The 27,498-nt window shown below is 40.3% G+C and overlaps 1 protein-coding gene across 6 annotated transcripts in view; it reads left to right on the plus strand.

Moving 5' to 3' along the window:
• Positions 1 to 27,498, plus strand: part of LOC139161500 (uncharacterized) — a 132,502-nt gene that overhangs the window by 79,405 nt on the left and 25,599 nt on the right. For all 6 annotated transcript variants that reach the window (XM_070740696.1, XM_070740693.1, XM_070740695.1 and 3 more), the window contains one exon: positions 12,017 to 12,231. In XM_070740696.1, coding sequence (XP_070596797.1) covers positions 12,128 to 12,231 — 104 coding nt within the window. In that variant the 5' untranslated portion in view covers positions 12,017 to 12,127. The remainder of the gene's footprint in view (positions 1 to 12,016; positions 12,232 to 27,498) is intronic.

Genomic DNA, 27,498 nt, shown 5'->3' on the forward strand with positions numbered 1-27,498 from the left:
TATATAATAAAGGATGCAGGAAGGAATTCATCAAAAAATATCTCCCTGGGTCCAAACAAACATAAAGTGTGAACTAATAGTGGCAATTATGCTTAGGAAGAGAAGACCAAAGGAGAAAGCTGAGTCCTCTGTCTCAGATAAAGGGGAGCAGATGCTCTTTAAAGAAATAATACCCTAATCACGGGTTAGCAAGCTCTTTATCATGGCAGTTTGAACTAAAGCCAATAATCTAAGTGAATAAGCTATGTCTGAGGAATATGAAGTATAATGAGTTTGCACTAAAATTTACAGAAGACACCATACAATGTTATTTCCAGATTCCCAATTTCACAAAGATCAACGAAATCAAACATTTCCACTGGAAAAATATAGAAAAGGTAGTACTAGACTCTTTCTGAGTTTTTGCCAACATAGAGTAAAAGGGATCTCCTACACACACCCTAGGAATGTTTATAGGAGTGTAAGAGATGCTTAGGATGGGGTTGCACCTCATACAGATGGGAATAAATGTGCTTAGAAGACTGGAGTGATAGTGGGATCACTACCACTTTACTCTTCCCAGCCTGACAAACAGTCAGAAAAGCAAAGGAGATTCTTTGGAAATGGAAGCATAGTGATAATTAAAGAGGAATGAATATAAACTCTCAACCCTGTAAACATGGAGTTGTAATAATTCCATTGTACTCAGCTTTGGCTGAGTTGCATCTGAAATGTTCTTGTCCAGCCCAAGACATCATTTTTGTGAAGGGACAAAACCAACAGAATTTAGAACAGGTTCGGATAAAAGTTACATAGAGTAAAACAAGTCTGGAAATGAAACCCTGTGAAGTACAGTTAAAAGACTGTGTTCAGTCTGCAAAGGAGAAAGAGCAGAAACTATAGGCATCTACAAATAACAGCTGTTAAAGGGGCAGACCTGTCTTCTGTTGAAAGTAAGAGTAGGGCATTGGCCAATGAGTTGAAATTGAAAGAAAGGAGGTTTATGTGAGAGATTAAGAGGCATTTCTTATGAGTAGGTGCAGTTAACAGGGGAAGTCTCCTTGGAACAATAATATGTTCTCCTTTCTGGAGGGTTTTAGACAAGTATTTGATGACCAACTAGGGATAGTCTAGTACAGGGGTAGGTTAAGTTGACTCTTCTATGATATGTGGACTTCAACTCCCAGAATTCCTGAGCTAGCATGATTGGTTCAGGAATTCTGGAAGTTAAAGTCCACAAGTCACCGAAGAGCCAGGTTTGCCTTCCCCTGGTCTAGTAGACTTCTAAATGAACAGAGAAGTGGAGAGTGGTAAAGCCTTCCAGCTCATACATTCCCTAGTTCCATGATTCTTTACTCAAAGATTCCACTTAATCTAAATTCCATGCTTATGAGGTTTTAAGAAAAACAGGCTATAACATGATAGTGGCAAAAGATCTCTCCAAAAGAGGTCTACAAATATGATGCTGACTTTCTGTATTTCTGTTTGCTCTGGCTGGCTGTATATGAAATTCAGCAGGTTCTGACAGGTTCTGGAGAACCATTAGTGAAAATTTTGAGTAGTCCAGAGAACTGGCAAATACCACCTCTGGCTGGCCCCACAGTGGGAAGGGGATGGGGATTTTGCAGTATCTTTCCCCTGCGACACCCACCCACAGAACCACTAGGGGGGAAATTTGAATTTTACCCCTGCAGTATCCCCCTTATTGTCACATATATGTGCAAGTGACTTCTGTGAGAGCTAGGGTTTTTTTTCCATTTGCACAGAGGTTGGAAATCACACAAAAAAACAACAACTGGTCTTTCTAGCTGTTTCTTCATTTTATCAAGCAAGTGTGAGTCAGAGAAAATTTTACCTCTCCCAAACCCTCCAGCAGTTGTGAAAAGCTTGGAAGGAGACAAGTCTTTCAGCCTTTTCATGAAATCTTTGACAACATAATCGACTGTGAGAGTAATTCTTGTTATTTTTTATTTGGGGCATGTGACTACAATCTTCCTATCTCTATTGTGACATTTGTAGAAGAGAGTCTCTCTTTTTAAAATAAGCAAACACAAAAAGCTAATCCAAACTTTGGCACAAAAACTAAGTAAGTAAGATGTAGGATGGTTTAAATAAAAAACCCAAAAGATGCTAGGCAACTATTTTATCTTTTCTTCCTTACTAGATTATCTGTGATAAGATGAAAGAATAACACCAGGAATCCATGGGTAACGAAATATAATGTCATCTGTGAGCAAAGAATATCTGTGAGAATCAGTTGGGGTGTGCCATTATATTGTAGATGTTTGTCCTTTATTCTATGATGTGAAGAAATTTATATTGACTTATACCTTTTTCCTTTGTTCAATACTTATATAGTTTATATTTTGAAGTCTGTTAGATCTTGTAACTCATTAGTTACAAGGATCCTAGAACTCATTAGTAAGAAATATTTATTTATAAGCCATTGGTGGGTTTCTACTTGGTTTCTACTGGTTTGCCCTGGTTCAAGCATACTGTAGCGGCGCTGGCTGGAAGCTCTATCCACCCGCCCAGATATCATCTTGGATTATCTGCGCATGCGCAGAAGCTTCTGCGCATGAGCAGAAGTGGCATGCGCACATCTCCAAACTGGTAGCAAAGGTAAGTGAAACCCATTAAAGGTTGAGATTCATGAAATGAAAGAGTTTTTTCCCCCTTTTCCTTACATTTTGAACTGAAAAATAGTTTGCTCCTTGATATCATGTGGTTCAAGGCAGCAGTTTGTGGTGTATTACCTACTTACAAATGAAATACAGGTAGTCCTCATTTAGCAACTATTCACAAGTATGACGATTAACACTAACTTTATGACCAAATCTCACACTTCTTCACAAACCTGTAAAACAAGGAAACCTGAAGTAAAAGCATCAGTACAGTTGTGGTTTAACTTAATGATCACTTCACTTAATAACTGAGTTGTCAGTCCCAATTGTGGCACCTAAACAAGGATTACATTTTACATTTTAACCTTATTCAGCTGTAACATCCAGCTGCATTGGGATGTGAGGCCTAGTTTTCTTACGACCACAATGATCAGATATGTCTGATAAAATAGCATAAATAATGTTCATGTCACTATATGGCTGGTAGGCACAAATGGCTGGCTTTTACCGTAAAATGTTTTCATCTTTAATGTCTGTTTTTGTTTTTCTGCATGTTTTCTAGTCTATGATTTTCTAAGTAGGAATAGTAAGAAAAAAATTTAAAATGACAAAAGAGATTGATTATCACATTTCTGATACTTTCCCACCTCCCTACTACATGATATTGCCACGTGTATATTTCAACTCTGAAAGCTGTCAAAAACTTCTGCCCTCTGTGTTTATGGAGATTCTCAGTCATCCAGGTCATGGTTGTCCAAAATATGTCTTTTCAAGAAGCAACTAGACTTTCTGGTTTTTCTTGGAAGATGTTTCAGGTGACCTTAACGACTTGCTAAAACAATGTAAATTTAATTTAATTTATTAGATTTGTGAGCCACCCAACTCCTTTCAGACTCTGGGTGGTGTACAACAGATAAAAATAGTATTAAAACAGTTTAAAACCCCTATAATAAAAGCTTTCATACTTCTGGACCAGAGCTAGGTGCTATTGTTCAACAGCCCCAAGCCTACTGGCAGAACCAGGTTTTTAGGGCTTTCCAGAAGGCCAGGAGGGTGAGGGTGGTGCAGATTTCCAGCGGTAGAGGGATCTCTGGATCACCAGCAATCTGGAGCCGCCACAGAGAAGGCCCTCCCATGCGGTCCTGCCAGTCGGCAATGTTTGGCCGATGGGACCTGGAGAAGGCGAACTCTGTGGGCTCTAACTGATCTCTGGGAGATGTGAGGCAGAAGATGATCCAGCTGTGTATAAGGAGTATGAATCCTTCCATTCCTCACCGTCCAGCCAGAACTGAAAAAGCTTCTTGGATGAGAAGCGAAACATCTTCAAAGAAAAAAAACACTAGAAACTCCACTTGCCTCTTGAAAAAGCACCTTTGGGATTCCAGCAGAGATGTCTCAAGGGGTATCTTTTGGGATTCCAGCAGAGATGTCTCAAGCTCCTTACTTACCAAGAGAATGATATTTGAGGTTTCTATGTAGGCGTTTGAGCCAATGTCTCCCACAAAGATGGGAACCATTTTGTCACCTGTGCCAAAGAATCAATCCCCTCCCACTGTTAGAAAAATATTCCCCCATTCACTGATGTCATTAGCTCAAAAATCAACTTTCAGTGTTACCCTCTTGACTAAGATGCTCCTGGCATCTATTGAAACCATTGCATTTGGACAGTTGGCACAGCTTCCCATCACGGGATTTGTACAGAGAAGTATGCTCCATCTGCAGTTATTGAAAAAAGATGCTCAAATCAATTACAGTGGTACCTCTACGTAAGAACTTAATTAGGTCCGTGACCAGACTCTTAAGTAGAAAAGTTTGTAAGAAGAAGCAATTTTTCCCATAGGAATCAATGTAAAAGCAAATAATGCATGCAAACCCATTAGGAAAGAAATAAAAGCTCGGAATTGGGTAGGAGGAGGAGGAAGAAGAGGAGGAGGACAGTCATTGGTGAAGGAAGAAGGTAAGGTGAGGGAAATCAAAAAAATCCAAAGCTTTAAGGCTTAAAAAAAAAAGGGACTCTGAGGTGGCGAGGAGGAGCACGCGCCTCCCATACAGCCAGTGCGAGGCTGCCTTCCATACACGGCACCAGAGAGAGAAACCCAGGCAGGCAAGAGGGAGAGCGCCACCGAAAGGCTCATCTGGCAATCCAGAAAAGCCTGAGATGGCCAGGATTAAAGATGGAATGGTAGGAAACTGGCCGGACCTTCATTCCGCTCTCAAATTTCCTGGAAAATTTTTCTGGGCTCAGGTTCTTAAGTAGAAAATGGTTCTTAAGAAGAGGCAAAAAAAATCTTGAACACCCGGTTCTTATCTACAAAAGTTCTTAAGTAGAGGCATTCCTAAGTAGAGGTACCACTGTATTGGTAGACAAGTGGAAGAATATGTTAACAAATGAATATTACCCCAACTTAGTGCCATCCAGATCATTCATCTCCTGTAACCCTCCAGTTAACATGGTTGGAACCTCAACTATTATGGCTATGTCCTAGTCAGAGGATCATGAAAACTGAAATTCAATAAATGTGAATGACATGTTGGTTAGGAAAGGCTTTGTGAAAGGACCTGTCCTTCACTTTTCGAATTGACAGTTTGAGTCCAGCTTCATTCGGAAGAAAAGAGATGGATCAGATATTTATGATCCTGAGACTGAAAATGATGGAGAATATAAGGGACATGTCTATTAATCCCATCTTCACTCTATTCATCCCAACAAAATACGATAACAAACCAGAAAGCTACTTATTTATTGAGTTATTCTTTTTAATTAATACTTTTATTGATTTTTTACAATATAAGACTCACACAACATAAAACAAGTGTTTTGTGAATTGTGCCCACCACCAGACAAACATTCATACCCCACCACCAAATCGGTGGTGTTTCTTGTATAAACCATTTTAACCCAAGAGCAAAGTATCTATTTACATATTATAAAGTGATTCCAATTTGTTTCTTGTAGCTTGGTCTAGCTTATTTATTGAGTTATATGTTTCGAACAACAATGTACGTATAAAGACACAAGGCGTATTTAAGCATAGCTTTTTCATGGGATGTGTGAAATTTCCATTTATATTTATCTTAAAGGAATTATTCTGGTAATACCTGTCTAGTTGAATGCCTCCGCACTGTTTTAAAAGTTTGGAAGTGTTGTTTTTTTAATTTAAAGCTTTAATGAAATTACAAAACACCTAATTAGAATCAGAAAGTTATCATCTCTGTTTCACCTCTCCCATTGTTATCTGTCTTAATTTCAACAATGAATCCTTCAGAGGAACAGGGATGATAGCATATTTATTTTCTTAACATAGCTGGAGTTGATTTGCTTCAGTTTATTTATCTACTTTCTCTCTTAGCTCCTTTTCAAGTAGATCAAATCTGTCATCCGATCTTTGAATTATTACAATGATCATCAGTTGTTGAGGAATGCATTATCTCTGGGAGACTTTTCTAAAAATAATCACCATAGCTTTCTTTAAAAAGCTGTGTTTTACACTGCTGTAGATAGTAATTTATAATAGCAGATACTATAATATGACATATTTTCAATTATTTAAATGGCATTATCAGAACAAGAGGCATTGCGTCGGATGAGGAATAAGCACACAGACCACAGAGTTGGGTTTTATGGGTCACTTTATTTATTTAAATCTGGACCTGCAGAGGAAGCTTGTTTGTATGATTGGTCTCTTAAATTGGGTTTTTTTAGATTATTTTTTAATATTAGATTTGTTACATTGTTTTCTTTACTGTTGTTAGCCGCCCCGAATCTTCGGAGAGGGGTGGCATACAAATCTAATCAATCAATCAGTCAATCAATCAATCAATCAAATAAAATCAATGGGGTGGAACTTCCATTCCAAACATCCTTGGGCAACTAAGGGCGAAAGCTCCTTGCCAAGCAAGGGAAGGTCGCCCTTGACCTTGGGCTTGACCTTCCCTTGCCCTCTGCCATGGCCAAGGCATGTGGGAAGGCTCACCGCTGTTTGTGGGCTGGCCACCTTTATCGCCAGGCATGGGGGAATTGAGACATCCTCCCCCAGGCTTCTATATTTTATGTTTGGTATGTATGTGTTGTATGGTTTTAATTGCTGGGGTTTTAGATACGTTTTATTTTTAATATTAGATTTGTTTCACTGTTATATTGTTTCTACTATTTTTGTGAGCCGCCCCGAGTCTTCAGAGAGAGGCGGCATACAAATCTAATTAATAATAATAATAATAATAATAATAATAATAATAATAATAATAATAATAATAAAAATAATAATTGGTAGTGGCAGCAGCGGCTCCGTCCACCCGCTCAGACGTCATCAGGGGCACATCTCCGAACCAGTAGCAAAGTTAAGTGAAACACATTGCAGATTGCATTCAGAACAACTAATAGATATTACACTTTTTTTAAAGGCAGTGAAGGAGCAAATTTAAGTATGAACTAATTTTATCCACATACTAATTATTGAATCAACATCTTCATAATGATCACCTGATTTTTGCACTTTCTTTACTTTTGCCACCAAGTTTCAGATTACCAAACCTTCAACTTCTTAAGTTTCTACGGTATGTTTCTGTATGAAGCAGGACATTTTCAAGCTATATTTCATGTTTTCTGAACTATGCTGATAATCAGAGTGCTATAACTTAGGAGTGAGCATGGGGCTATTATTTGCAGTGAATGGGGATGGATCAAGAGTTGTTCATGGTAGCCAGAAGGATTTAACAAATATAATGTCATCTTCCTTCACAAAAGTAGAATGTAATAATGTGCTGCCCAGTTTTTCATCCATATCATTTGTCTGATACTCAATGAAAGAGATAGGGGGCCAGATGATGTGTTGAGAGGCAGCTTATATGGAGGGGTAGAATTAAGTTGGGGAAATCATGGATGTATTGTATAAATAAATGCTCCTGAGATGTAACATCAGTTGCGTAATTGTGATATAGCAGTAGCCTACAAGCAGGAACACTTCAGGGGAATGTAATCATGGTGTTATGATAAATCAACATTCAGGGCTCCCTCATAAAGGGATAAAGTCTTTATGTGGTGACATAGTATTTACTCTGCAAACAAACCAGAAGGCTAAAAAACATTACTTGTATATACACACACAAAGCCCAAAACAAAAATAGATGATAGCTGTTTCTTGAAGAATAGATTAAACCTCCAGGGAAGGGTGGAGAGAGAAAGATGCTTGATTACACCCAGTTGTATCAGTTCTGATCTACAAGTAAGCGTGGATTGGGTTGTGTGTGTGCATATGTTTTCTCTTTCCCTGCCTTTTTCCCGATTCCCTTCTTAAAAGTCTGCTGAGCAAGTAGGACATATTCTAAAGAAATATGATATATTGATGCTCATGTCTCTTAAGGAGACAATTCAGTGGATTCCTTAAGTGAGGAATGTTGTTCTGCAGTTTCACAACTGCTTGCAAGTTTAAACTGATGTAGTATTGAAGGGAAAGTTGCTCGGGAATCAAGCTTACTGGCTTAGGGATCATGTGGGAACAAGTGTGCAGTTCTTTTAGCCACAGTAGAAAAATGATGTGACTTGGCCTTCTTTTCAGATACAGTAGTATCTCTAGATACGAGCTGCTCCACATGCGAGTATTCCAAGTTACGAGCCGTGACACGAGCGAAATTTCTGTTCCACACCCGAGCTCAAATTCGGGATACGAGCCGAGCTTCCACTAGGTGGCGCAAGAATCTCCTTGCTTCCAGTTATCTCGGCGCGAAAAACAAAATCTAAAGGCATTCGTTCGAGATGCGAGTTGATCGACTTACGAGCTCGGGTCTGGAACGAATTAAACTCGTATGTACAGTACTCATTTATTGCAGGTGTTACGTTCCAGGACCACCTGCAATAAATGAAAATCCGTGAAGTAGGGATTTTGCTTCCCCTCGGCCCATCCAGAGCAAAAAAGCCGCCGAGGCAGAGGACGGTGAGCCTTCCACTTCCCCCTTGGCTCTGCCACAGCCTCCCGAGCCCCAGACAGTCCTAGAATCCCGGCCGCCAAGGCCTCCCCAGCCACTCACCTGCAGTGGAACCCCACCGCCGGCTCCGGAAGATACCGCGAGCCCCTGAGCGCGCATGCATACATGTATAAAATATAATATATAAATACCTGTGATGCATTGAATCCGCGAAAGGTGAACTGCAAATGGTGAGGAAACACTGTACTTCTAAAAAATTTCCCGTTTTCCACAGCCCCATTATTTCTGTGTCCATACAGGTAGTCCTCAACTTATGACCACAATTGAGTCCAACGTTTATGTTGTTAAGCGAGGCGTTTGTTAAGTGAGTTGTGCCCCTCCACTTTACGACTTTTCATTTATTTTGTTTGCCAGAAGGTCTCAAAAGGGGATCACATGATCCCGGGACACTGCAACCGTCATAAATATGAGTCAGTTGTCAAGCTGATCATGTGACCATGGGGATGGATCATGTGAAAAGTAGTAAATAAGTAATCGCTTTTTTCAGCGTCGTCGTAACTGGTCACAAAATGAACTACCGTAAATCAAGGACTACCTGTAATAATTAAAATCTGAAGTTGCTTAGCCCCCCAAGCCTAATAAAATTAGTCAGGTTCTGCCCCTTGTTGAGATTGTCACATAAAGTCGCCTAAAAATGGTCCACCAGACAACCAAGGTATAAAATCTTAGATTCATGCTATCCACCTTATGAGATTCACGATAAGGATGTACCTTGATGTCAATTATCTTCTCTCTCAAACTGCTTTTTAAAGACCCACATTGTAATAGACATCGGTGTTTTAAAGTTTGGGATTTTTTTTAAAAGAAATATGGTTGTTAGTACACATTGTTATGTGAACAGAAGCAATGTCTGACCCAAATAAAATAATTATGTACAAAAAGGGACTTTTTAGTTTATAGAGAAACCCTTCTATCAAAGAAGGTTGCTTTTATAATGTTGATACTGAAATAAATTCACAATTCAAAGTGTTGGTTATGACCTTTAAAGCCCTACATGGCATTGGACCAGAGTACCTCCGGAACCACCTACTACCGCACGAATCCCAGCGGCTGATCAGGTCCCACAGAGTTGGCCTTCTCCGGGTCCCGTCGACTAAACAATGTCGTTTGGTGGGGCCCAGGGGAAGAGCCTTCTCTGTGGCGGCCCCGGCCCTCTGGAGATTAAAACTGCCCCCACACTCCTTGTCTTTCGTAAATTACTCAAGACTCACTTATACCGCCAGGCATGGGGGAGTTGAGACACCTTTCCCCCAGGCTTCTTTATATTTTGTTTCATGTTTGGAATGAATGTGCTGTTTGGTTTTTAAATATATGATAGGGTTTTACATGCTCCTTTTAATATTAGATTTGTTTTGCTATAATATTGTTTTTAATTTTGTGAGCCGCCCCGAGTCTTCAGAGAGGGGCGGCATACAAATCTAAATAATAATAATAATAATAATAATAATAATAATAATAATAATAATAATAATAATAATAAAAATTGTGGGGATTTATTTATGTTCTGTCATAATAATTATGTTTCATTGGAAGCAGTTCAGAATTGTCTGAAAGATGGGCAGTTATATAAATGTTTTAAATCAATTAATTAATTTAAATAAATAATATTTAGATGCAGTGCTATGGGGAAGGGAAAATTTAACATGCATATTTGAGATGCTACTCTACTTATCCGAAAGGAAAATAATCTTGAATATAAGATGGTCCCCAGAGGAAGAATACACAGAAAATAGTTATTACCACAGCCAAAAAAAATCCTGAATAAATATCCCTGCATTTTCACATCAACAAATGATGCTTGCCCCCAAACTGAATCTAGAAGGATCTGCAAGGAGATTGGTAGTGGGAAGGTGATGAAATTAATGTCTTGTTGAGGTACACAGCTTTGCCTTTTTTTGTATGTGTACACCTATGAAAGGAGAATAATTTTTATCACTAATGCTGCTGCTTGTCATTTTGATTAATATATCTGATACTGCAGATGCCTCTGGCCAAAACTAATCCTGAAGATTCCCCACCCCCCATATTGTCTAATATATGTGTACATGTTATTCACATGTTTGTGTGGGTGTGTGAATAAATGGATATATAGACCTAGCAGAAGCCACACACACCAGAAAGGGCTGGGCCAGGCCAGAAATATAAATGCATATTAATTTAATTAATAACTGTCAATTAAAATATTTGCTTATAAAATAAAGAATCCTATTTTCCAAATTAACTGATACTCATCTGCACATACCAACCACTCTCTTTCATAAACTAAAAAAAATTCCTTCCTTCTAGCAGGAATAACAAAAAAAGAAGGAAAAGAATTGTCTAGACCAGGGGTCCCCAAACTTTTTACGCAGGGGGCCAGTTCACTGTCCCTCAGACTGTTGGAGGGCCGGTCTATAAAAAAAACCCTATGAACAAATCCCTATGCATACTGCACATATCTTATTTAAAGTAAAAAACAAAATGGGAACAAATACAATATTTAAAATAAAGAAGAAGTAATAAGTAATTAAGTAATAAAGTAATTTATACTTCTTTATTAACAAGTAAATTTAAACTTAAATCACCAAACCCCATTTCTCCTTCCTTCCCTCTTTCCTCTCCACTTCTCTCTTCCCTCTTCCTTTTCTCTCATTTGTTTCATTTTCTTCTCCCTCGTTCTTTCCCTCCATCACTTTCTCATTTTTCTCTTTCTTTCTCTCTCTCTCTTTCCATCTCTCCCTCTTCCTTTCTCTCTCCCTCTCTATCTCTCCCTCTTTCTCCTTCTTTTTTCTCTCTGTCCCTCTCTCTTTCTCTTTCTTTCTCTCTCTCTTCTCTCTTTCTCTCACTCACTCTCTAACTCTCCCTCTTTGTATCTCTCACACTTTCTCTCACACACTTTCTCTCTCTCCCCCTCTCTCTATTTCTCCCTTTCTCTCTCTCCCTTTCTATCTCTCCTCTTCATTTCTCTCTCCCTCTCTATTTTTGCCTCTTTCTCTCTCTTATTATATCGATCGGTAAAATGTCGTGTGCTGCCGCGGGCCGGTTAAAAGACCTCAGTGGGCCGCATCCGGCCCACGGGCCGTGGTTTGGGGACCGCTGGTCTAGATCAGTGTTTATATTCATTCGCTGGCTGGGGAATTCTGGGAGTTGAAGTCCAAATATCTTCAAGTTGCCAAGGTTGGGAAACACTGGTCTAGACAAAGGGTTAAATTTGAGACAAACAATTCCTCCCAAGCAGTAGTAACATTGAAAGGCATGTGGGCTTTTTAGCTGATTGCAATCAGCTTGCTTTCCTTCCCCCTCCCCTCCCCATCATTCCTACTTATTCACAAATAATTTTGGGGAGAGGGCAAAATATCCTTTAACCCCTTCAATATGGCAATGTTTATGTTGTGGCAGCAGATGAATGAAGAAGGTCCTTATAGTCATCTCCACCTCTTAATAACCCACAGGTTCAAAGTCTGGAACAGCACAACCAAGTTCTGATCACAAGATGGAACTTTTTGAAAGAACAAGACAATTCCCTTTCCGATTTTGACATCAAACTTCTCTACGACCGGTACATGAACAAACTGAATCTCGAAATGCGATCTATTGATGCGGAAAAAGAACAGCTGGACTCAGAAATTAATGAAGTACTAGTTTCTATGGATTCCTTCCGAAACAAGTGAGTCTACCTATAAAAGTGAACATACCTATAAAAGTTTTCTATTTTTCTATGCACGTTAATAATTATTCCTATATACTTCATAAATGAAATTATGCCAAAAGGCCTCTGTAGTGAAGCTTTTGTTACCATGTAATGCAAAGTTCCTAGTCATCTTGAAATAAGAAAGGCAATCATTATTTTCTGTGGTGCAGGGCAGGAGTGGGTTCTAACTTACCTCGCTGCCGGTTTGTTTCCTGCTGTGCTGCATTGGCACGCGCGCATGCGCAGTGCTGAAAACTCAGCTTCTGTGCATGAGGAGCAAAAAGCAGCTTCTGCGCATGCGCAGAAGCAAAAAACAAGATGGTGGCGCCAGTTTGTGGGAGTGGCCAGTCGGCCATCGCTCCCTGTTTGGCGAGTGGGGGAAATTCCCATTACTGGTGCAGAGTATTCTTTTTCCTGATGGGCTTTTTATGACCATACTCTCCATATAACCCTCTCCAATATTGTCTTATTCTTCACTCCTGAAAACACTGTAGTTGGTTGCTAAGCCAAAGGAGTTAGAAGAGTCAGCATTGTGAGTGCTATGAATATCCCAGTAAGCTTTCCTCTTGTGCCAAAATGGACTTTCTTGATTCCTCATTCATTAGACATGTGAATAGATTCTAAGGAAAGATTAGGTTACACAATTCTTGACATTATGGGGCCTGTATGAAAGGTTATTCCTTTTTGAGACAAAGACCAACACCATAATTGTAGAGCGTAGTTGGTGAATAATGTTTTTAACCTCAAAGTGGTTTGATGGGTAAGCGGATATTATATACTGGCTGAAAAGCTGGTGCGTGAAGTTCAATCAAAGAGAAAAATATAAGAAGCAAGGAGATAAACATGTAATTATGTATGAATATAATATGCCCTTCTCCAGTGTCTCAATTCTCAACCTTTCTTTTCTTTCTGTGTCCTACATTCTTCTAATAACAACCTCCTGGAACTTGAGTTCAGGATTAAAACATGGTTATTGCCCCCGTCCTTCTTTTCTTCCTCTCTACCTGAGAGCGTGTTTTACTTTTTCTATTACCACACCTAAAAATGTTTTAAGATGTACTACTTTACTGAATGATCTCCTTTGTTTTTGCTTTTGCATTCCTATATACAGTAGGAAAACAATGCCTCTTCAACTTTCTATTTTAATATTTTTTATTACACATTGCAATTATGCCTGTTTTATAAATAATAATAATATACACAAATAGCCTCTTTAAAAAGATATATGAATGCAGTTTTCAGCCATCTTGGATTATAAGCCCAATTCACCAAGAATTGTTCTCAAGGTGAACTTGGATAAGTGCATTGCCAGAAACATTAGTGGATGAAATTGATGATGGAAACGAGAATGGAATATACTGTCTTAGGAAAAAACCCCAAAATAAAGCTAATTTGATGATCATGTTCATTTATTCACTTCTAATTTAACAAAAGATGCATGCAATTTTATTACAAAGCTGAAACTAGAATGGGTTAATTCTTAGCACTTTTTACATTCAGATTTACTTTTTTCTTTTTTTAGCAGTAGAAATATATCCAATTTACCATGAACCATATTCTTCACATAAGCTGTTCCCCTAGATTAAAAATTAAGATAGGTACCTTGTACAGACACAACTATAGTGTCTAGATTGATATCTACGGGTTTTAGGGAGGATTAACATCATTTTATATTCAAGAATGTACATTCCTTTGTTTTGCTTTGGCTTGGCTAGATTTTACTTGAGTCACATGAAGCTGGTTAAAAATAGAGTATTTTTTCTAACATTTTTTTAGATCAGATTCCCATCCTATTTTGTTTGATAAAATAAATATTAGTAAAAGTTAGCCTTTAAATAGTTCTTCAAAAGGGTTTCTAGCTATTCTTCGCATTGTCATTTTTGGCAAAAGAAATATGATAAGGTTACTAATGGAAGCATTGGTATAAATCTGAAAATTAAGCAATAAATCTGAAGATTAAATAAGAGGCTGCACAATGAAAACCTTGAAAAGGGACACACAATTGTCCAGCAATATGACAGCTCAGCCCCCACCTTTTTTTCCGAACTAGTTTTTAGCATTTAGCATTTAGATTTAGATTTATATACCGCTTCACACTGCTTTACAGCCCTCTCCAAACAGTTTACAGAGAGTAAGCATATTGCCCCCCAGCAATCTGGGTCCTCATTTTACTGACCTTGGAAGGATGGAAGGCTCAGTCAACCTTGAGCCTACTGAGATTCGATCTGCCAAACTGCTGCAAGTAGCTTGCAATACTGTACTCTAGCCACTGTGCCACCGAGGCATAGTTTATGTGGCTGATTTGGCCAAGGAATGGATGATGCCTCTGTTGTTCTTGCCCCAAATCTCAGAACCAGCTTGAAAGCAGTCGGGCACTGGAGACGTCAAAAAGGTTTATTTCTCCAGTTCCTCCTGCTGTTCTCATTTATGTTTCTTCAAGTTTTACCCCATGGTCTCTTAAATTGGCATTGCATGCTTCAATATTGGATGCAACTAGTCAGCCATATTAAAGGGCTGCTCTCCAATGTGTCAACCAGTGGGAAAATGTGATGGCATAAATTGCATTGCCCTTACTGATGGTTCCTGTTCTGGTCCAAGCTTAGTGCTTTTCTCAGTTAGATAAAACTCCATGCAAATGGGTAAAACATACAGATTGCATTTATTGTCTGAATTCTTCATAGTTACGTATTCAAGCTGAGATTCTTCAGAGAAAATATATTCATAATCTGTCCCATTACACGAGATTCATTTCTCCTATCTGCAGGCAGCTACTTGGTCCTTTGTTAAGACTTAAAAACGGCTGTTTGAGAGCATGGCACAATTACTCAGCTGCCTATTGGTATAGCTCAATGGCCAATAAGAACCCACAGATGAAGTCACATATCATGGACTACATTACCCAGAGTGCAATTTGTTACTACATTCCCCTATTGCAGGGGTAGGCAAAGGTGACTCTTCTATGACTTGTGGACTTCAACTCCCAGAATTCCTGAGGCAATTATGTTAGGTCAAGAATTCTGTCAACTTTGCCTACCCCTGCTCTAATGCAATCTCTTAAAGAAACAGCTACTAAACGGAGCTAAATATCCCTTTAGTCTATCAGCACAGTTCCTAAGCAGCCTTGGTCATGAGACTGGGGAGTAGAGCTGTCCTTCCTGTTTAATGTGGAACAAGCAAAGGAAAGTGATAGCTATCTACCAATATTTTCCCTCCCACAAAGTGTCACCTACCAGTGGGACAAACAAGCAACAACTGTTCTTTATGTGGGAGGAGATGGGGATGGGCAAGAATAGGTGGATATTTTTAATGGTTAGTTTAGCAATCTGTCACGTTGGCCATTCAACAAGTCGCAGGCATGACAAGGTTCATAATATAATATGGACTAGCGCTTTTCTGTGTCTGAAAGTCGCCATTGCTGGGGAGGAAGGTTGAAACAGGAGACTGCCACTGCAAGGGAGGAAGTAAACTCTGCAAGGGAAAGAGAATGGAAAGGACATTGGAAAGGAGCACGGGGTGTGTGTGAGGGGGGGGGGGGTAGGCAAAATGGCAGAGCCAGTGAAATTGCTTCCTTCCAAATTATAAAAATGGTAAAATATAGGCCATACGCAATTCTTGTCAGCAAAGGGCATGGAAAAAGCTGTAATGTGCTCACTATTTTCTCCTGGGAGGAAACAGGGCCGGAAAAGGCGGGGAGAAGCCTCCATGGGGCCTCTCTAGGAATCTTCTGGGAGGAAACAGGGCCTCCACCCTCCCTGTGGTTTCCCCAATCGCATACATTATTTGCTTTTACATTTATTCCTATGGGAAAAAATCCTTTCTACTTAAGAACCTGGTCACGGAACGAATTAAGTTCGTAAGTAGAGGTACCACTGTAATTTGTGCAAATCATTTATCTGAAAAGAAAAATACTTAAAACCTACCCATACTGTATCCTTATTTTCTAACAAAAGTAACATCTGGAAAATGCCCATAATTTTGACACTGGGTGTTCCTTTATTATGAGAAACCTGCCTAAGAGCAATGTGCCAAGTTACAATTTGAGATCTCTGGAAAGATATCTTCTAATGTTTTTAACCACCAGACAAAGTAATCGGCTTTCATATTACACTCTGTTGACTTTTCTCAAAGGGATGGGGACCAAATGCAGGCCAAAAGCAAACGGAACATGTTTATTTGTGAAACTTCTTTGTTTCATTATGTCGCTGTTGTCGTTTTTAAAAAATCCAATAAGATGAGTTAAACGTTTCCTTGCTAATGCTAGACAATTTGCAGCTTGTTCTTGGGCTTGCTTTGAATTGATTTGAACAACAGAATTTTCCAAGCTAGGACTAGCCATACTTCTATATATAACAGTGGTTCTCAACCTAGGGGTCGCCGCACCTTTGGGAGGTCAAATGACCGTTTCACAGGAGTCGCCTAAGACCATGGGAAAAGACAAATTTCCCATAGTGTTAGGAACTAAAGCTTCTATTCTGGCACCTTGGAACATATTTTACAATCAACCAATCAGGCGTTTACAGTGGGGGCGTCCCTCTGATCTTCCTGCCAATCAGCTTAAAAGCTCTGTTGGGAGAATTGATGCTAGACTTATAGTTGGGGGTCATCACAACATGAGGAACTGTATTAAGGGGTCGCCGCATTAGAAAGGTTGAGAACCACCGTAAGGACTTTTAAAATATTTCCTTTCTTCATTCCCTGTGTTCGGGTGACTATTAATGATCACAGCTAGTGTTGGGTGAATCCAACGAAGTTCAGGTTCGGCACCCGAATTTTTTAAAAAAGTTCGGATTCGGCACCTGAACCCAAACGTTTGCCAAATTTTTTAGTTCGGTGCTCGGAAAAGTGCCGGGAAGCGCCGTCACCCAGCTGTCACCTTCAGAAACTGCCAAGGCGCTTCTCGGCGTTCTCCCAAATGGCAAACTCGGAAGTTCGGCAAAAGTTGGGGTTTGGGTTCGGGCTCTGGAGAACGCCGGGAAGCGTCCCAGCTGTTCCGGAAGGTGACAGCTGGGCGGCAACACCTCCTGGCGCTCTCCCGAACTTGAACCCGAACCCAAACTTTTGCAAAAATTCAGGTTCGGGTTCGGTATACCGAACCGTGCAAAGTTCAGTACGAAACTGAACTTTGCGGGTTCGGTTTGCCCAACACTAATCACAGCTCAATTATCCTGAATAATTTTGCTTTTGCATTTATCATGTCCACTAGATTTGTTTATTTTGGAGCACATTAAAGGTTGCTCTTTCATTTTTTATAAAAGACCCAGATCCAACCTGGGGGGGGGAGAATCAATGTACATGGGATGCAAGTTTGTGCATCTCAAGTTGTCAGCTAGCATGGTGCCATATTCCCAGTAAAGGGCTACCAAAATTTTTACTACCACACTGTGGCCGTGGCTTATGCAGGACACCCTGCATTTTCTTTCATGATTTTTCAGTGCAAATTGGGTGCTCTAGGGTAGAGCTCCATTTTTGCTACCCCACTGCGTCCCCCCCCATCCGGGCAGTAGCCCACCCCTGCATATTCCCCTCCCCAATTGCCTGTCCTTCTGCTTCAGTCTTTGGAAGTTGGGAAGGAATCTTCTATTTCCATTGAGTCTTTGATACTAGACTTCTCTGCAACCAGTTCTGGTCAGAAACCTGTGGAAGGTTGGCACCAACAGTGGGTTGCTCCCAGTTCGGCTCGGTTCTAATAACCGGCAGCAGTGGTGGCGAGAGGCTCCTCCCACCCGTCCGGGAAATTTCTGCACATGCGCATGAACCGTTAGTAAAGGGGATTAGAACCCACCGCAGATTGGCTTGCTTTTTTTGGAGAGCTCAGGTATCTTGAAAGTCCTCTCCCTGGGTAGGCTGGGTCAGTAGGAAGTACCGGTATCAGTTCATTTGCAAAAGAAGAGGGGGGAAAGAATCTGGCTACAAATCAAACATTCCAGCCAACGGGCAGAAAAACCAGAAGAACCAATCTTTCTGCCATTATCCTTCTAATGGGGCTTATGAAATAGGTAGCTCCCAGGGTGGGGAGAAGTTTCTGTCACCACCTGTTTTGTCTTTGGAAGAGCGGCCTCTTCCCGAAGCCTCCGGGCGTTTCTGTTACTGGTTCCTTTGCATTTATAGCTGCTGCAAACATGTCATCTTTGCTGCTGTCTCAGGGTCTCCAAGAGTCCTTCCCTAGCTTAGAAGGACCTACAGTGCTGTTTGCAATCATTGACAGCATGAAATGTCTGAATGGGCTACATCTGGTACAAATAATGGAAGGGGGACCCTCATTTTTTTATATGCACATACCTAGGAGTCCTGGCAACAAATTGGTTAGAAGGAAGTAGGCTAACCCTACCCAAAGCCTGCAGTTCAATCCTGATGGGTCTCAAGGTTGACTCATCCTTCCGACATTGGTAAAATGAGGACTCAGGTTGTTCGAGGCAATGTGCTGACTCTATAAAGCATTTAGAGGGGGCTGTAAAGCACTGTGAAGTGGTATATAAGTCTAAATGCTATTGCTATTGCCAGTATTTTATACTCATTTCATTTCTAGATCTGGCCATCCCTAGTTCAATTTCTTATTCCAGATCTGAAGTCTGCTAAAGCTGTGGCTCCAGCCTTGTTTAGAATAAGTCTTCATTTTGAATAAGTAATAGTGCAGAGATGTGTAGATGTAGATCCTTGGCATCACAGCTGTCCACTCTAAAAACCAAAGCACACATTTTTTAAAATGCCACAATTTAAAATATCATAACGTTCTGAAAATAATCTGTCTCACATAGGACATCTGGGTTTTCCAGCTAATAGGGAATGGAAGAAAAATGGTCTTAAGTATCCCTAAAAAGTGAATGAATGGAGTCTTACAACAATTATATTAAATGTATATTCTGCCCAATTCCTAGTAACTCTGGGTGGTTGTGGACTGTAACTAGTGTGTAAGAATTAGAAGGAGGTTCATGGTAGATAAACGCATGCTTTGAAAGTAGAACTTCCAAATTCAGCCCCACCGAAGAACTGGAAGAGATGTTTTATAATAGCCATGGAAGTTGAGGCTATCATAGGCAACTCCCGCCCAGAGTACTCAGAGAGGAGCAACATATAAATCCAATGAACAAACAAACAAACATACATACATACAAAGCCTCCAGTAATGAAGCACCCACGAGTTCTGGAGGCAAGTCATTCCACTGATTGTTATCACTATCAGGAAATTTCTCCTTAATTCTAGGTTTTCGTGTCCTGCCTTCAGATGCTTTGGTCCTGCTTTGGAGAATAGCTTGACTCCTTCTTCTTTTTGGCGGCTCCTTAGATTTTGAAGCACTGCTGTCATGCCATTCCTAGTTCTTTTAATTAAACTAGGCCTGCTCAGTTCCTGCAACTGTTCGTATATTTTAGCCTCCAGACCCCTAATCATCTTGTTGCTCTTCTCTACACGCTTTCCAGAGTCTCACCATCTTTTTTATATTTTGGTGATCAAAACTGGATGTAATATTCCAAGTGTGGTTTTACCAAGGCATTATAAAGTGGTATTACCACTTCACATGAAAGTAAGGATGATTATAGATAATGGCCTGTTTGCCAGGAAAAAGCTTATCTTGTGTCATTACTAGATTCTAGAATGGCTTTGCTTCAGAATATTATAACACACCAGCATTTCTCTGACATCTAATTAACTTGACTTCTCTGTGATAATACCTTACTTTTCAAACATCATTCCCCAAAAGTTAAGAGTAGCCCCCACCTTGTTGATTTTTAGCAAATGAGTGCAGAGAAGAGCGACAAAGATGATTAGGGGACTGGAGACTAAAACATATGAAGAACAGTTGCAGGAACTGGGAATGTCTAGTTTAATGAAAAGAAGGACCAGGGGGGACATGATAGCAGTGTTCCAATATCTCAGAGGTTGCCAAAAAGAAGAGGGAGTCAAACTATTCTCCAAAGCACCTGAGGGTAGGACAAGAAGCAATGGGTGAAAACTAAAGAAGGAGAGAATCAACTTAGAACCAAGGAGAAATTTCCTGACAGTTAGAACAATTAATCAGGGGAACAACCTGCCACCAGAAGTTGTGAATGCTCCAACAGATTTTAAGAAGATGTTGAATAACCATTTGTCTGAAGTGGTGTAGGGTTTCCTGCCTAAGAAGGGGTTGGGACTAGAAGACTTCCAATGTCCTTTCCAACTCTGTTATTCTATTCTGTTCTGTTCTATTCTAAAACCGTGAAGACATGGTTTTGTCTACGAGCTTGCAGCTTCATTCAGAGCAAATCAAGTGACTTGTCTGATTCTGTTATTGCCACCATAGGGGTGTGGGTAGGGTGGGGATAGGGAAGATTTTTAACTGTGAGACTTTAATGCTATACACAGCCCAGATTTGCTTCGTATGAGTTGCACAGCTATATGGATTTGTTTAATTAATAGAAAAATAAATCACAAATGAAGATGTTGTGCTCTCATCCCATCTTAAGCACCTAAGCAAGCCCCTCCCCTCCTTTTAACATATGTATTGACAATCCCCCTTTGGGGGACAAAAGAATACCACATTGTATATACAGTGTTCCCTCGCTTTTCGTGGGTTCGAACTTCGCAAATATCCTATACCACGGTTTTTCAAAAAATATTAATTAAAAAATACTTTGCGGTTTTTTTTCTATACCACAGTTTTCCCCACCCAATGACGTCATACGTCATCCCCAAACTTTTGTCTGCAATTGCTGATTGGCCGAAATCTCGACCAATCAGCATTGTTATCGCAAAAAAAATAATTATTGTTAATAAATAATTATGTTTATAAATATCAGGATCACTAAGTGTCTTATGCAATGGTGAGTACCAGAAATAATGATGAGTAAATGGTAGTTAAGGGAATGGGAAATGGTAATTTAGGGATTTAAAGTGTTAAGGGAAGGCTTGTGATACTGTTCATAGCCAACAATGGTGTATTTACTTCTGCATCTCTACTTCGTGGAAATTCGACTTTCGCGGGCGGTCTCGGAACGCATCCCCCGCGAAAATCGAGGGAACACTGTACTCCCATCACTCCTGGAACAGCTCACATTGTTTGCTAGACTTGTCTTCCCTTTTGGAGAATATCTACAGGTTGAATGACCGATAGATGGAATAGGAAATAAAACTCAGCTCCCTTTATTTGCTGTAAAATGCTCTGCTACACCTTTTAATGAAGAATGTGAAACAAAATGAAGTGCAGCTGATTACAGTTTTCATATACATGAGCAATTAATTTATATGTGGCATACAGCTGGGTCAACTGGAACAACCAAAGAATGTAATTTCAGAAACCTACCCAATCTTGTTGTTAGGGAGGAGTGACTTAAATAGCAGAAAATCAAATCAAGTTAGTTTACAACCATTTGGAGAACTAGCCTTCTTCTCCCTGAAGAATTACTGGAATGCGAAGAATCTTATCGGAGGAACACTAGAAAGCATCCCTATGGGTGGCTACTCTATATTTTTAAGAGGCACTTGCTTTGCAGTGATAAATTCTTCATTCACATTCTTCTATTTGGTTGGGGGTTTCAGAAACTAAACAGGCCAGCATCCTCCAGGAATGCTACAGTCATCAGCCTTTCCTTTACCACATTGAACATATAAGGTCCAGGAGGGAAGTGTTTTCAATAGGAAAGTGAACGCAAGAACAAGGGGGCACAATCTGAGGTTAGTTGGGAGAAAGATCAGAAGCAACATGAGAAAATATTATTTTACTGAAAGAGTAGTAGATCCTTGGAACAAACTTCCAGCAGACGTGGTTGGTAAATCCACAGTAACTGAATTTAAACATGCCCGGGATAAACATATATCCATCCTAAGATAAAATACAGGAAATAGTGTAAGGGCAGACTAGATGGACCATGAGGTCTTTTTCTGCCATCAATCTTCTATGTTTCTATATGATTCCACAAGGAAGTAACAGTCTGTCTGCACATGGCAGTTTCAAACTCAGACCAGACACTGGGTAAATGAGTCAGTCGTGAGCAAACAAGTTCCTATCGCAGGATGTATGGTTCAGAGCTATTTTGGCACCCATCAGTCTCTCCAGGGATATGTGGTCATTTATTAAGTCACTGAATGTGTCATCTCTATGATCTTTAACACTCATGTTTTAAAAAAAAAAGCAAGACTTCAGTGGAATTGGAGAAATTTGTCATATGGTTTTAAGTTTCAAGTTTTATTGGATTTATATGCCGCCCCTCTCTGAAAACTCAGGGCGGCTAACAGCAATCCCAAGAGTGGGGCAACATTAATTCTATAAATGCTATAAATGGGGGCTATACAGTGGTACCTCGTGATACGAACCCCTCGCCATACGAACAATCCGAGATACGAACCCGGGGTTCGGAAAATTTTTGCCTCTTCTTCCGAACTTTTTCCGTCTGACGAACCCGCCGAGAAGCCCCGCCGCCCGGCTGTCGCTTTTTGAAACAGCCGGGGGGGCTTCTCGGCGTCCTCCCGAATGCCGAACTCGGAAGTTCGGCAAAAGTTCAGGGTCGGCATTCAGGTTCAGGAGGACGCTGAGAAGCCCCGCCGCCTGCTGTTAGCTTTTCAAAAGAGCCGTGGAGCTGTCAGGCCGGTCAGGAGGCTGGAAAGGAGGTGGGGAATCCCAATAGGGAATTCCATGGGCGTAGCTTTGATGTCACAAAGATGTCCTTCCTGGCCAGCCATGTCTTTTGAAACAGCCCCCTGGCTGTTTCAAAAGACGACAGGCAGGCGGCGGGGCTTCTCGGCAGCCTCCCGAACGCTGAACCCGGAAGTTCGGCAAAAGTTGGGGTTTGGCATTCGGGTTCGGGAGGACACCAAGAAGCCCCCCGGCTGTTTCAAAAAGCGACAGCCGGGCGGCGGGGCTTCTCGGCGGCCACCCGAACCCAAACTTTTGCCGAACCTCTGGGTTCAGCATTGGGAGAACGCTGAGAAGCGCCCGGCTGTTTCAAAAAGTGACAGCTGGGCGGCAGCGGTTTTTTGCATTTTTTTCCCCCTTGCACGCATTAATCGCTTTTACATTGTTTCCTATGGGAAACAATGTTTCGTCTTACGAACTTTTCACCTTACGAACCTCCTTCCAGAACCAATTAGGTTCATAAGGCGAGGTATTACTGTATTAGGTATTTTCCAGTATTAGGGCTTTGAGATGCAGGCGATCAAGGTTGCTGCTGCGACAAATGAGAACATTTTGAGGGTTTCCAGGGCATTTACAGGGCATTGGACCACAATACCTTCGGGACCGCCTTCTGCCGCATGAATCCCAGTGACCGGTTATGTCCCACAGAGTTGGCCTTCCCCGGGTCCCATCGACTAAGCAATGCTGTCTGGTGGGACCAAGGGGAAGAGCCTTCTCTGTGGTGGCCCCGGCCCTCTGGAATCAACTCCCCTTGGAGATTAGAACTGCGCCCACCCTCCTTGCCTTTCGCAAGCTCCTAAAAACCCACCTATGTCGCCAGGCTTGGGGAAGTTGATGTTCTCCATAGCTACTATGATTTATGTATGGTTTGCTTGGGTTGTGTGATTAATTTTTATGATAAGGGTTTTAATCTGTTTTTTAATATTGGATTTGTACATTGTGCATTGTGTTGTGAGCTGCCCCGAGTCTTCAGAGAGAGGCGGCATACAAATCTTATTATTATTATTATTATTATTATTATTATTATTATTATTATTATTTTATTTATTTATCTGTTTATCTATTTATCTATTTATCTATTTATCTACTTATCTACTTATTTATTTATTTATTTATTTATTTATTTATTTATAAACTATGGGATGGGGTAAATGTTAGGTTTCTATTTGGTTTAGTGTTGGTGAAAAGAAAGATGTGGGAGTTTTTATGCACAGACCCAAGAGAACCACTGAGAATAGAACAAGGCCCTCCATTATTAGCCAAATTTGAAGCCTCATTAAGCCTAGAATTTCAGCATACTTAGTAGGAGATCACTAAGGAGGAAGCCAATTTAGAGCTCCTCCTTCCATATTACCAAGCAAGCAGGTAGATAAAGTTTATGTGGGGCTTCCTGCTACATTAGTCTAACATAGGTGAGCATGTTCAAATTTAGGAGTAACGATCGGGGGTGGTATTCACTTACCTTCATTACCGGTTCACAAATGTAAGCACATGCGTGCCACCTCAGAGCATACAAAAGCCTTCCATGCATACTCAGAGCCTAAAACATGTGGATAAATGGCATGATATTACGTCTGGGCGGGTTGGCGGAGTCACCCACACTCACCACTACCAGTTCGCCCGAACCGGATATAACCGGCCAAATGTAGTATAGATCTTGCAATCATCCAGGTTTTTAGCTTTTTCTTTTACAGCTCCTCCAAAGATCGTTTTCAAGTATGGTTGGTAATTTTTTTTAATGTGATAGAAAGGGGAAATAATTGACTACACAGGTACCTATATCTTAATTGTACCTAATTTAATTGGGATTTAATTAGGATTTAATTAAATAGAATTTGTCCCATCCTCTGCAGAATTTTCAGCATGCCATTCAAAGTACAATTGTGGTCTTCATCTTGAATGAGGTCATAGACCACATTTAAAATCCTGATCCTGCTTCACAGGATCCTGACTGTGTTTTCTGTAGAATTTGCTGTAATTTATCCAGGGGTAATATAGTGATTTTAAAAATGTCAAAACTCATTAAAATGTGGTTTGAGATCTATAGTTCAAGAACACTATTTTCCAAATATATATTTATAGTAAATATTGCTTAAATCAATGGTCCTTAAATTGAGGATAATTTGGGTATAATGGTGGGGGGGGAGGTAGTAAAACCATTTATATTTGAGTTGAGGATCCAGTTTGGCACTGCTATTGCTAAGACACTTGTATAAAACAACACATCAGTGGCTGGTAATGGAAATGACATTATATGAGATCAGGAAAAGCAGCAATTTGGTCTGGACGGAAATGATCCAACATAGAGCGATTCATCTATTCTGCCCTATAGGTATTTGGGTGTCCATAACAGTTGTACCCACAGTTGTTTCTCTGCCCTTCTTGAATTATTCTTAATTACTGTTATTATTTCCAAGCCTTTGGGCAGGGATTGAATCATAAGAAGAAAGCTAGCTCACATGGGTTATGACAAACAGCATCCCTTAATGTTTAAAAATGAAAAGATCTCATAAGCATTTCTAGAAAAAAGTGCTGAGCGAGCGCATCCCAAAGCTTTACTTGAAGTGTGTTTCCCTCCAGGGTAGAAAGGCATCGGGTTACTAGGGCAGGGATCAAATGGATGAATGATGTTTGTGACTGGCTACCTAATAGGACAGTCATTTTGTGAGGGTGCCTATGACATGATTTCAAAAAGCCCAATGTATGCTTTGCCATTTGCTCAAATCCAATGAAAAATCCTTTATGATCTTCTCAAATGTAATTTGTGTATCCCATGACAACATTTAGCGGCCCTTGTCAAGGCAAACACTGGCATAACAACCAGCAATATATTCTGGCTAAGCATGCTTTACTTCCCCCATCACTCTGATAGCAATGCTGAGAATGTTAAGATTTTATGAAACGTATTTAGATTATACGAGCAATTCCTGTGTCCCTTCTGCTAGTAATTCTTGCAGGTTGTTATGATGATGATGATGATGATGATGATGATGATGATGATGATGATAACAACAACAACATTAATAATAATAATAATAATAATAATAATAATAATAATAATAATAATTGGAACACTCAAAAAGGAGACAGGAGGACTAATAATGGTGGCACAAGAACAGGCCATTAGAACAAATGCTGTCAAAGCCAGAATTGAAAAATCAACAGACGATCCAAAGTGCAGACTCTGTAAAGAAACAGATGAAACAATCGATCACATACTCAGCTGCTGCAAAAAGATCGCACAGACTGACCACAAGCATAGACATGATGCCGTGGCACAGATGATCCACTGGAACTTGTGCCGGAACTACCATTTACCAGTGGCAAAGAACTGGTGGGATCATAAGCCCGAAAAAGTGGTTGAAAATGAGCAAGCAAAACTACTGTGGGACTTCCAACTTCAGACTGACCGAATTCTGAAGCATAACACACCAGACATCCTGATTGTGGAGAAAAAGAAAGTATGGATCATCGACATCGCAATCCCAGGGGACAGCAGAATTGAAGAGAAGCAGGTAGAGAAATTAGTGAAATATGAAGATCTAAAAATCGAGCTGCAACAACTCTGGCATAAGCCAGTGAAAGTGGTCCCAGTGGTACTTGGCACGCTGGATGCAGTGCCAAAGCATCTCAGCGGACATTTGAAAACCATCGGAATTGACAAAATCTCCATCTGTCAATTGCAAAAGGCCGCTTTACTGGGATCGGCAAACATAATTCGCCGCTACATCACGCAGTCCTAGGTGCTTGGGAAGCGCCCGACTGGTGATGAAATACGAAATCCAGCATAGTGATCTCGTTTGCTGAGTTGCATTGAAATAATAATAATAATAATAATAATAATAATAATAATAACAACAACAACAACAACAACAACAACAACAACAACAGAGTTGGAAGGGACCTTGGAGGTCTTCTAGTCCAACCCCCTGCTTAGGCAGGAAACCCTATACTACTTCAGACAGATAGTTATCCAACATCTGCTTGAAAACGTCCAGTGTTGGGGCATTCATAACTTCTGGAGGCAAGCTGTTCCACTGATCAAGCATTCTGACTGTCAGGAAAGTCAGAATTGCATCATATGGAATTATGATACAGGTAGTCCTCCAGTTATGACCACAATTGAGCCCAAAACATATGTTGCTAAGTGAAACAATCGTTAAGTGAGTTGGCCTCATTTTATGATTTTTCTTGCCATAGTTGTTAAGTCAATCACTGCAGTTGTTGAGTTAGTAACACTGTTGTTAAGTGAATCTGGCTTCCCCACTGACTTCGCTTGCCAGAAGGCTGCAAAAGCAGATCACATGACACCAGGACACTGAAATTGCCATAAATATGAACCAGTTGCCAACCTTCTGAATTTTGATCACATGACCCTAGGGATGCTTCAATGGTCGTAAGGCACTTTTTTCAGAGTTGTTGTCACTTTGGTCACTAAATGTTGTAAGTTGAGGACTACCTCTACGGAGATGGCCAGTAAGAGGCTGTGGCTGTCAAATCACCAGAGAAGGAAATGGGACAAATTATTGGAAAGGGATATCTTTTGTTCCTTGAGGCAGTCAAATGATAAAGTCCCACTAATTGTCATTTGTTCTAAACTTAAGTTATACAGTCATTGCCTTTTTCTGCTATAATTTCC

This window comes from Erythrolamprus reginae, chromosome 2 (assembly GCF_031021105.1).
Source record: "Erythrolamprus reginae isolate rEryReg1 chromosome 2, rEryReg1.hap1, whole genome shotgun sequence".
Classification (NCBI taxonomy): Eukaryota; Metazoa; Chordata; class Lepidosauria; order Squamata; family Dipsadidae; genus Erythrolamprus; species Erythrolamprus reginae.